The sequence below is a fragment of the Monodelphis domestica genome, chromosome 1 (assembly GCF_027887165.1).
Source record: "Monodelphis domestica isolate mMonDom1 chromosome 1, mMonDom1.pri, whole genome shotgun sequence".
Lineage (NCBI taxonomy): Eukaryota > Metazoa > Chordata > Mammalia > Didelphimorphia > Didelphidae > Monodelphis > Monodelphis domestica.
Window position 1 is genome coordinate 73,364,324 of NC_077227.1, and position 12,607 is coordinate 73,376,930.

Sequence of the window (12,607 nt, forward strand, 5' to 3'; positions counted from 1 at the left end):
TGACAAACCACCCCAGTTTTTTGGCCAAGAGAACCCCAATAAAGTCATGAAGAGTTGAACATGATTGAAAAAAATGGCTGAACAACTAAATCTCTTATGAGTAGGTTTCCATGAGAGAGGGATCACTGCTTGCCTCTACAGCTCTGGGATGTGACCCCTTCTTTCCACCTTCACACAACTACCATGACAATCCAACTCCTCATCACCTCTTATCTAGTTTATTGCCATGGCCTTCTAATTAGCCTCCCTGCCTCAAGTCTCTCCCTACTCTAGTCCTTCCTCCACTCGGTTGCCAAAGCAATCTTTTTTAAATGCAGGTTACTCAGCCTCCTGTCTTTTGTGGTACAAACAAATAAGTCTTCTCTGTGTTATTCACCAATAACACCCCATTTACCATCTATGATTCCATTGCATTTGCTGACCCCCATATGGGGGATGTTTTTCTTCCTCACCTTCACTTCATAGAATTTCTTTCTCTTTTCAAGTTTCAGGTCAAGCATCATCTTTTTCATCTTTAAATTGGGGGTGGGGGTAATAATAGCTTCTACTTCACAGAGTTGTGCAAATAGAGTAACATGTTTACATATGTAAACTATTTTGAAAACCTTAAAGCACTCTATAAATGCTTCCTATTATAATTATCAGGCACTATCAAGACAAAGGAGAATAAAATAATGGCTACAATGATCTCTACTCATAGGGAGCTTATTTTAAGGGGAGACAGTAGAGACATGCCTAAATATGTCATTTGATGCTAAAACAACTCATTGAAGAAGGCCCTATTACTACCTTTAATGAATAGATGAAGAAATTGGTTCTGAGAAAAGTTAAGTAACTTGCCCAAAGTCACAAAGTAAGTTTGTCAATCAGGATTCAAACTCAAGTCATCCCTCTTCAAGTCTAACACTTGATCCAATGACCTGACAGCTTAACATAGTCGGTACTTGATCAATGCTTATTAATTGATTAATAACCCCCCACATCCATCCCCATCTCAGTCTTATCAACAAAACAGAAAGGTCTCATGAGAAGTTATTCCTTTGCTTGGAAGAATTTGGCACTAATTTCAACACCCTACCCTCTACTTCAATATCTTTAAAACCAAGAGCCCTGGATGTTTCATCATGTTGACTCTAAGGGTGTGAATCAAGAGAAGGGGAAGCCAAATGTCTGCAGAGCAAACCCACGAGCTTCTCTAATGCAAACTTTCTAAGTGAGAAGTGGTTTAAAGTGAATGTCTGATGGCTTTGTTCCTCCTGAAAATGGAGAGGAAGTGAAAGACGCACCAAAAAGAATACCAAATGGCTCTACCCAGATTTCTCTGTGTGGTTCAGTTAAAGAACCTTATGGCTTTCTGCCTAATCCATTCAACCTCAGATGTCCCTATGAATCAGGAAATGGGCCACAGCTTGAAGGTTACCTCCTAGTTATGGCTGGTGAAGGCATCCCAGTGACTTCTATGACATACGCTCATATCTCCCTTTGGACCACTTTTTATCTTTTCTTGAAGACAACATTTTTCTTTTTCTTTTTTTTTTGTCAAAGCCTCTGAGTTCAGATTTCCCTCATGCAGGGATATTCTTGCCCTGACTTTGTAATGATCATTTTATAAAAGAGGTGAAACATAAGGTGAATGTGGGCAGCCACATGGGTGCTAGATTTTGCTATACGCCAAGAAGTGGAGAGGCTCATGGGTAAGTAATATGTTAGCCTACTTGACTCCTGTCCTGAATAGAGATGCAACACCTCATCAGTAGTATCCTGTGGATGTACTCTGAGTGACCAAAGCAAACATTCTCCAATGTGGAGGATCATAGGATCATTAGAATCAAAGCCAGAAGAAGCTTCAGAAGCCACCAAGTCCAACCTCTTCATTTTGAGATCAGGAGATATCAGACCAGACAAGTCTACTGACTTTTCCAAGGTCACACAGATAGCAGAGCTGGATTTGAATCCAAGTCCTCTGACTCTAGACCCACTGTACTCTTTCCATTAAACTGTGCCACATATGATATGTCCAGAATGGAGCCAAGTCATTTGGACAAATTACTTCACATCCCCAGGACTCATCTGAATATGGAGTAGGTTAAAACAGATGGTCCCTTGAGGTCCCTCTACATCCTGATCAATGATCCTTTAATCCCAAGGTCTTATCATCAGGGAATCTCAGCCAAACAACCATATATCCATTCTGTTTATTCTTCTCTAACTCTTGATTTCAGGCTCTAGAAAGTGACTTTGTGAGTGCCAACCTACATCACTGGATAGACTTGATTTTTGGATATAAGCAACATGGACCAGCTGCTGTAGAAGCTGTTAATACCTTTCACCCATATTTCTATGGAGACAAGGTGGACCTTCATAATATCACTGATCCCCTCATTAAGAGTACCATCCTGGGATTTGTCAGCAACTTTGGCCAGATACCTAAACAGGTAGAGTATGCCTTTTATTTTGCTTTTGCAAATTAGTACATCTGTATCAAGGACCTAGCATGAGATTTCCTCAGATATTAAAGAAAACTGTGACCTGAGCAAGGGAGAAGACATCAGAGTCTAGAATCTTCTCTTTTATTTACTTTCCATCTTGACCTTTAAACACTGGGGTCATAAAGGTAAAAAAAAAGTAGGAGAGTCGGTCTATAGTGTCTAATTCTGCAGAGATATTAAGTAGGATAAAGACCAAGAAAAGGCTATTGTATTTAAGAATTAAAAAGCAATGTTGAGAAATGCAAAAGTTCAGAAGTGTGTGAGAGAAAAAGGAAGTAGAAACTATCATTTCTGTAAGTCTGGTTGTGTAAGAGAGGCAAGATATTGGACCATAGTATGAAGAGGCAAATGGAGGATGTTTTTAAAGATGAGAAGGCATGCTTGTAGAAGGAGTCAGTAGACAGGAAAGGAATGGAATTTAGAAAGGAGAGACAATTTGCTGTAAAAGATGGGATGGGATCAAGGGCATAACTAAAAGGATTAGTCTTAGAGAGGAGAAGGTCTACCTCTTCACTGGAGACTCAAGCAAAGAATTAGGGATAGGTGATGATGTCCAGGGTTTTTGAGATTTAGAATAAGAAGCAACAAGAAAGTCATATTCAGTGACCTCAATTTTTTTTCAGTAAATTATGAGATGAGGTCTTCTACAAAGGGGATGGAAACCTCAGTTGGTGTCTTACAGAAGACTTGAGAAGTTTGGAAAAGCTGATGTAGGGAATATGATAGAGATTCATTTAAGGAGGAGTAAAAGGATTGCCTCTGATGCAGCAAGGATCCAGTTGAGAAACATTAAATTCACAGTGGATATGGTCAGCATAATTGTTTGACTTTCTCTGCATGAAAGACATGAAAAGGTGGGATTTTGGAGGGAATCCAAAGGTGCAGTTTCACAAAGCAAGAGTTGTGACAGTACAAAGTGGATAAAAGTGAATGATTTAAATTGTGAACTAGGAGCAAGGTAGGGAAGTGAGAAAAGAAGGCCAACGCTGGGTGATGGCCTGGGAAGAAAATATATTTAGCCTTTCTTAACCTCTGGTACTGCATTCAGACAGTGTTTGAACTGAGGATGAGATCATTCATGTTGGGTGGTCTTACTTTTAGATTTCTTTATCCTTTTCTGCAAAATCTGGCATTAAAGACAATTAGGCAGCAGAAGTCAAAGACAAACAAGTATGGGAAGATAGTTGAAGGCCATTGATGACTTTCTCCATCTGGTCTTTGGCTCTCTAGAATAAATACTATTAAAACATTCTATATGGTCTCAGATTGCATAAATTCTTCTACAGGGAAGGGGGTAGAGGGAGAACAGAATTGGCTGAGGCAAATGAAGAAAGATATTTGCTTCTAAGCAGGAAAAACAAGATCACATTTTGACCCCATCAGTGAAATACGTCTTTTCTCAGAATTTTCAGCTTCTTTTTGTACTAATTCATATTGAGCTGTCAATCAACTAAAACCCCTAAGACTTTTTTCACATGAACTGGGGAGATGTGAAGAAAATTTTTTTTATTTAAATGCCAAGTAAAACTGCCAAAATCAACAAATAAATAAATAAAGGCTGAAGAGATGAAGCTATCTTAAGCTGCATGACATCTGGAGGTTTGAGCACCACATTTAAGAGGGGGATTAATAAGCCAGAGTAACTCAAAATGGAGATGGAGTTAGAAACCATTAAAGATAAGGAAAAATAGCAAGACCTTATTAATTGAGGAAGTTAAATAAGAGAAGAGAAGACATAGATGATCCCAGCATTATTACTTTTATCAAACATTTGAAAGACTCTCATTTTAGAAAGGGAAGAAGCAAAGGAACAGAAAGCCTTAGAGTTGGAAGGAACCTCCCAAATGAGCCAGTTAATTTCTCCTTGAAGCAGAATCCTTTTACAATGTCCCTAACAAGCGTTTCTCCAAATTCTCTGCAAAGCCCCCTCTTGAAAAAGAGCTCCCTGTTTCTCAAAGAACTCTCCCCTTTTCAGGCTGTTCTCATGGATTGAAGCCTTGATTCTGTGAGAAACTACTCACTTCTTGAAAAATGGACTATCTGGGATCAAACAAAATAGCCCTAATTCATCTCTTGCAAGTGAAATATTCACAGTTCATTCAGCCAATCCTAACATGTCATTGTTTCAAGTCTTCTCACTGTCCTGGTTACCCTAACTGGACTATGCTCCTGTCCTGTCTAGAATAACATGCAATAGGATCCACATCATTTGGTTTCCATTAGTGCAGCTTACAATTGCATCATTATCATTGTTGTTTTATTAAATCCCATATCAAATTGCTGTCCCTTGATGAACTTACAGACCACTAAATTCCCTATGCATTTTAACACAAATGGTGACTAGCCATGTCTACCTGTACTTGTGAAGATGAGTTTTTGAATCCAGAAAAGTGGAAATCTCTTCCAAGGATCTGTCCTTGACACTCTTCTCTTCCTCCTCTATATGGTCTCACTTGGTGATCTCATTAGCTCCTAGTATTTCAATAATATTCTTTGTACAGGTAAATCTTTGAATTGAGTACCCAACCATCATCTCTCTTCTGAGCTGCAGACCCATATCACTTGTAGGAATCTTTTTTTTTCACTTGTAGGAATCTTAAACTCACATGTCTAAAGCAGAAGTCATTATCTTTCCCAAAAAATTTGGCTTGCTTCCAAATTTTCCTATTTCTATGTCAAAGACACAGGCTGCCTTTCCTGGAACCCAGGCTTGTGCACTTGGTGTCATCCTGAACTCCTCACTCTCATATCTAGTCCACTATCAAATCTGGTTATTTCTTCTTTTAATATCTCCTATATGTATCCCCTTCTCTTCACCCGCATAGAGACCACCACCTTAGTTCAGGCCTTCTTCAACCTTCTAATTGGGCTCCCTGCCTTAATCTCACTCTTGTTCAATCTCCACTTAGCTGCCAAAGAAATCATTTTCCTAAAGTGTAGATCAGACCTTGACCCTACTTCCATCCCCATTTAAAAAGTTCTAGTGACCTAGTGGCTCTCTATAAGTTCTAGGATCAAACAAAAAATAAAATACTGTATTTGGCATTTAAAGCTCTTCATTAACTCTTTCCTGTGTTCCAATCTTCTTTTTTCTCCCCTTCACATCCTCTACAACACATATCTACTGACCTCCTTGCTTTTCCTCATATAAGACTCCATTTTCTGACAAGTGCTTTTTTTTCTGGCTGCCCCCATGCCTAGAGTCCTTTCCCTCCTCACTTATATTTCACAAGAGGTTCCCTGGCATCCTTCAAGACTCAGCTCAAATATATTATTCAAATCCTTCATAATAATGGTAACCAGAATCAAGTCAAGTTTCCTAGGCACACTTCTCTAGAGACGTCCCTTCTCTTTGATATTGATTCACCACTATCCTTTTAAGGTTTCACATTCAACCCTGTTCTAAATCTACTTAATTGTGCTAATATCACTTTAGCTAAAAGATATGAGACTTTGTCAACTCTTTGCTAAGATCTGGGTATGCTAAATCTATAGCATTCCATTAATATACTAACTTGGTAAATATTATCACCTTTTTTGAGGGAAAAGGGAAATAGGACTTCTAGATCTCTTCTTGATGAACCCATGTTGGTTTCTATTGATCACCCTTCTTCTCTAAGTACTTGCAAACCTTTAATAATACATCCTAGAATTCTTCTTCTGCTGGGAAATGAAATTATGTCCCCCAATTTGTAGTTTAAAAATCTCTCTTCTTAACTCATTAAGAAAATATGGATTGCATATTTCAAGTCCACTCTCTATGATTTTTCAGATTGCTAACTATGGCTCACTAATCAATCACATTTGCAGGTTCTTAAAACACCCTGAGATGTGGTCTAAGTGTGGCAACTTGAATTCGTTTTTCCTGCTTATGTTTATTGGAGGAAGTATTCCCTTTTAGTTGTTTTCATTCTATCTTTCTAGGACTGCACATCATTTTTCTTAGTTGAAAAGGCATAAGAAAAATAAAGACTTATATTGTTCTTATCCCATCCATTCCTAAGTAGGTTCTCTATTCTGCCACTTGGATCCAATATAGATTTGCTCTGCTTGATTCCAAATGAAAGAATGAGAACCTATGGTATAAATTAAAGCAAGGTAGATGGATAATTCGATATAAGGAACTATTTCCTAACCATTAGAGCTATTTAAAAATAGAAAAAGCTGCCTCATAAAGTAGTGAGCTTCTTATTACTAGAAAGTATCCAAGCAGAATCAGAATCACAACTGATCAAAGATTGCAGACTGGATTACAAAATCAAGTAAAAATTAAATAGATGAACTCCAGTATTCCTTACAACTCTTTGGTTTTCTTATTTGAGATCACCATTTGCATAAGCTGCCAGGGATACAAGGGTCTCTTTAAGTCTACATTACTAAGAAGTACAGATTTTTTTTCTGCTTTTTGATTCAGTTCAGCAAATATCAAGTACCTAATATGTGCTAGTGAAATCCCAGACATACCTATATCTCACAGGAAAGCTACATCAGTCTTCAAGTCCATTACACATACATACACATACAACACACACACAGAGGATTAAATACTTATTATGTGCAAAGAACTGTATTCATTTTACCTGTTTTGTACCATCTACCACCTTTCAACCACATCTAATTTGTCTAAGATGAAATTAAAACGAAACTTGTTCCCACTCCTAAATTCTCTTTTCTTTGACGTAACAAAGGGAATGGTATATCTGTCCCAGGGTCATGGGAACCAAATACACATACCCACACACACATTTATCCATTCATTGTTATGAAATCAATTTACATATCTGTTTTGCTGAAATATTTTTTGGATTTTGTTTGTTTGTTTTATATCCTAGCTCTTTACCAAACCACACCCAGCTAGGACTGCCCAGGGAAAGCCATCAGGTAAAGAAGGATCTCTTTCCACTGGTCCAACTGGCTGCCCACCACCATTTTTCTGCACTCTGCAGAATCTGAAGCCCTCTCTTGTTACAGTCAAAGGTACTCTTTGGTTTGGGGGGACTTGGTGGGGTTATTTTTTGTTTTTACAGACTCTTTCTCTTTTAATATCTTGCTATGGGGAACTGGACTCTACTTCCAAGCCTACCTAAGGTGTAATATGTCATTGGACTGAGTCCAGCCCCGTGAATTTGCATTAGCTGGCAAGCTTCTAAACTCAAGCCCTTGGGGATGTACCAAGAATTCAAGTATTGAACCTCCATGATGTTATATTTCTTCGATCTTAATGGGAATCTTGGGAAAAGCCCACACCCTGGCAGCATCCCAAATCCCCACTTTGAGCCCATTCTCAACTGCTAGAAGCAATTTGCATTGTTTGTCCTCTCCAATAGCCATGCATATGTATGTGCACACATGGGCACTCAAGTATACACATACACATATCCATATACCCCTTTGAAAAACGTTTTGTTAGAAGATTAAAACAGATAGGAAAACCCAAAGGTCTAACAAGCTTGATTTCCACCACCTATTGTAGTGGTCCTCTCTAGCAGATATTTATATCCTTCATCATTGTCTACATGACAGGATAGGGTGGTTACTTATGCTGCAGAACAAACCTTAGTGTCTGCCTAAAGCCACAATATGAGGAGGTATTTATATTGGAGCACTTGGAGGGCTGGCCAAGTTTACTGACTCCATTTTGGAAGCAGCAGAAGCCCTGTGAAAGTACTCATGGTGTAATTTTCCTTAGATCGTTTGTATAAGATTTTGTTCATGGTTCTACATGGTGGCAAAAACTATACACTACTTAGATTCTGATTCAAAGGATTCTTTTTCAAAAAAATGAAAATGGTCCAGGAATAGGCTATAGGACTATCAGCTAAGAAACAACCTGGATAAAATTTGTAGAGACTCATTATCAAACTAATGACCTCCAAGTGATGATGACTCTACATCCAGATGACTCTTCAACTCAGAAAAAAAAATTATGACTATGGTATAGAGAGTCTGTGCTTTGCATCAGTGGAGGAAATGCCCATATTGTTGAAAACACAGATAGATCCCTAAAGTAATGATAATAAAAATCCCCCCAATATCTATCTCTCAATTCCAACTTGATATGTAGAAGTTATCTCTAACAAAGCATCCTATAGAGGTTGTCTTCTCACAGTGGTCTCCCAGAAGAGCCACCAGCAGAATCCTAGCCATCCCTAAAGAATATAGTAATTGAATAGTAACCCACTTTGTTGGCAGGAATTATAACATATGCTATTATGTTCATTTATCCTACGGCATTTTTTTCTTCTTTCTTTTGCTACCCGGTGTACTGAGGAGACACGAACAGTACACAGAAGGTTGATCACTTAAGTGCTTTCAGCTAGAGGAAGACCCTCCATCAGAATATGATATTTAAAGAGCCTAGTTTTCATTGTTGGATGGTGCCATAAATGATCCTATCTTGTCTTGAAGTGACTAGTGTACTTTAGTAAGCTCTAACCTGGGTTGGAATCCCAACACTTACTTATAATATCTTTGATCTTGGATATGACACATAACCTTTGGATGATCTCTAAGCTCAAAATCAATGAACTAAATTGTATGAGACTTTCTATAAGAGAATAGCTTAGGCATGAGGCAGGAAAGGACCTTTATTTTTTAATTTTCACAATTGAGAGAATCAATAGCTACCAAGAGAAATATTCTTTTTCAACCCTTGCCTTTCCTCTCATGATCATTGTAAATGTGCATTAGATGTAATCTCAATTGTAGAAAGAGGGAGACAGTGAGATATGATAGAAATAACTGAATTTAGAGCCAGAACCTCTGGGTTAAAGCATTTTTCCATTCTGGACCCGTTTCCCCATCTGTAAATGAGAGTGTGGGTCTAGATCACACCTAAACTCTCTTCTAAGCCTAATATGATGTTCCTCCTAATGTTTGATTGATTACATTGTATATTCATAAGCTAAATGCCAACCTACTAACTGTGAGGTAGATATGTACATTTTCCCCCTGGGATCAGAGTCTCCCAAAGGAGCCATTGGACATATTGTTCCTACTGAGAAATGCGTTTTAGCCGTGGAGAAAAACAAGGTGCTGATTCCACATCTCTGGAGCAAGACTTTCAGTTGGGGATTTGATGACTTTACCTGTTGCCTGGGAAATTATGGATCTGACAAGGTAAGTAAGAGGAGTATTAAAAAAAAAACTATATTCTCCATTAGAAGGTTGATCAGGCAGAAATAGACTTATGAGGTTCATTAATACATGCAGAGCCCTCTGTGACAAAGCCCAAAAGACCTGAAACCCAAGTTTTAAAAAGCCTCCCAACATGCCCTTTTAGCCCGGGAATTGCATTCTTATTTCCATATAGTACCTTACTGTACTGATGATAATACCTTACTGTACAGTACTCTACTGATGATAGTACTTCATTATAAATATGGAGCCCAAGATTCAAGTGGGTGTCAATAATTCACAATCTGAATTGAGAAAATTTTAAAAGATATTTTAGTAGCTCGATCCCATAAGTAGAATGTATTAACACAGCAAAATGTAGTGAAAGGAAAAAAAAAAACTGTGAAGCTTTTCAGACATCAGAACAACAGTTTTCTGTCCATAATGCTTGAGGGAGGTCACTTATTCCTTCTGCTCTTCATATAGGAAAGTACTCCATTGTCAGTACATAAAGATTAATAGGGGAGAAAAACAAGGTTAGAGAATAGGGGAAAACTTGAGGGAAGCTGACTGGGATCTTGGTCTTGGGAATCAGCAGCAGCACCGAGTTTGGGTTTTAGCTTCATGTGGCCTGAAAAGCCCATCATGGGAATTGTCATTGACAGAAATCACTGAGACAAATAGGAAATAATGATCTACTTATCTTATTTGACTGGTAGGGAGCCGGACCTCTGCTTATGAGCATAAGATATAATATATTGTTGGACTTAATCTATCCTCATGAATTTGTATTAGTTAATTGATTTCTATAGTCTGCGCCTTGGTTATATACCAAGAGTACCAATATTGTGAAGCACCATTTAATATTGTGGTCACAGGAGTTTTAGTTGACACATTTAACTTACTGTATCTTGGGATTCACTCGGAATCATCCTGAAGTTCTACGGAGGTCCAAAGAACTTTTTTTGTCAAGGTTAGCTCTATGCAAAGGCAGGATGGGTGCAGCCAACTTATGGGATACCACAAAGCCCAATCTTGCATGACAGAAGCTGACCCATCTCCTCATAAATAAATAATAAATAAATATAATAATAAATAAATAACGGATAAATATAAATAAATAAATAAATCAGAAGATTAATCAATGGAAAAATAATAATTTGGGGGATCATCACTAATTAAAATATACATAAATTACATCAGAAAACCCATTTGCATCAATTAAGCAAATAAGCTAATGATCATTTCTAGGAGATAGAAAGATTTATCTCTAGGGAGGTAAGATGTAGTACAAATGTTAGTATGGGAGGATCAGCAAGTTTTTAGGACATGATGAAAAACTGGACCTGAAGGGGCAGATTCTGAAGGACTTGAGGTTCTTGAAAATTGAAAGGCACCAGGAAGTTTCATATCAAAGAATAATCATTGAGTGTTAGAATAAATGATAATGATGATGATGATAGATTATATTTCTGAAGCACTTTAAAATTTTCAAAGTACTTTCCATAAATGTTCTGCTTTGATCCTCAAAACAACCCTGTCTGGTAGATGCTTCAGGTTTTATTATACCCATTTTAGAGACAAGAAAAGTAAGACTCAGAGAAATTAAATGACTTGTCCATTGTCACATGTCTGAATCAAGATTTGAACCCAAGACTTCCTGACTCCAAGTCCATCACTATCTACTATGCTTTGGACATCTCACATTTATATAACATTTTAAGATTTTCAAAGCACTTTCTTCCCAATTAGATCTAGAATATTAGATTATTATCTGTTTTACAAAAAAGAATGGAGGATCAGAGAGCTGGTGACTTTTCCACACACATACAATTAACATCATTGGGACAAAGGATTTAAATCCCAGTTTGTTGGTGTTTGATCCCAGCACTTTTTCCATCACAGGAAGCAATTTGATGATACAGTGGCTTAGAATGAAGACATGAGCTGAAATCCCACCCATGTATTAGCTGTGTCTGATACTGAGCAAGTCACTTAAATGCTCTCTACCTCAGTTTTTTAACTGTAAAATGGGGATAGTTAATAATCAATAAACATTTATGAAGTTCCTACCATGTGCCAGACTGGTCTAAGAATTGAAGGTTGAAAGAAAGGCAAGACAGTCTCTATCCTCAAGGAGCTCACAATCTAATGGGAGGAAACCACTCATTAAAGAAATGTGGATAATTGGTGCAGGGGAATAAGTCCTGTAGCTAGAGTGGAAAACGATAAAGCAGTGGAGGATCTAGGAGGAGTTTCCCCATACCCATTCTCAACCTTCTCTAGTGGGGATGGAGGAGATCTAGGGGTAGGGAGTTCTGAGGTGAGAGGGAATCTCTGAGTTGAGGTCATCTTGCAGGATGATGAGTTGCTGGAGATCATGAATTCCAGGAGAGCAGCTGGGTGGGAAATGATGAGGTGACTTCCCTGGATGCTCTCCTTAAGTGGGGAGCATAACTCCACCTACCTCCTGGGATTATTGGAAGGATAAAATGAGATATTTGAAAGGTGCTCAGCACAGTGCCTGGAACACAGTTGATGCTTCATATTTCTTTGCTCCCCATCACCACCTCCTCTCCTCCCAATTAGGCTATCTCTGAAAGAAGAGGTCGTATGGAGGGTACAAAGTCGTACTTCACTTCCAGGACGGCACAGTGGAAAGAGGTCTGGCTCTGGAGTCAGAGAGCCTGAGTGGGCATCCCACTTCTTATACAACCTTGGGCAAGTTGCTTATCTCCCTGAGCCTCAGTTTTCACATCTGTAAAATGAGACAGTTGGATTAGAGGACTTCTGAGGCCCCTCCCAGCTCTAGATCTCCGACTCTTGGCCCTGTCCTTCCATACTCTTGGCCATAAAAAGCATGCTAAATAGCAAATAGTCAGTGAGTCAGAAGTATATAGAATATATATGTATGTATATTATTAATAGCTATGTTATGTATATATGTTTATAATATAGAATAGGAAAGATGAAGCCAGGAGGAGACATAAATTGTCCATTGC

The 12,607-nt window shown here is 38.2% G+C and overlaps 1 protein-coding gene across 2 annotated transcripts in view; it reads left to right on the forward strand.

Moving 5' to 3' along the window:
• The window catches only part of WDFY4 (WDFY family member 4), a 371,719-nt gene that overhangs the window by 328,955 nt on the left and 30,157 nt on the right, over positions 1 to 12,607 (forward strand). Inside the window, exons 54-56 of one of the 2 annotated variants that reach the window (XM_056800705.1) lie at positions 2,223 to 2,435; positions 7,322 to 7,466; positions 9,424 to 9,608. In XM_056800705.1, the coding sequence (XP_056656683.1) occupies positions 2,223 to 2,435; positions 7,322 to 7,466; positions 9,424 to 9,608 (543 nt within the window). The remainder of the gene's footprint in view (positions 1 to 2,222; positions 2,436 to 7,321; positions 7,467 to 9,423; positions 9,609 to 12,607) is intronic. The other variant, XM_007478602.3, reaches the window with a different exon arrangement.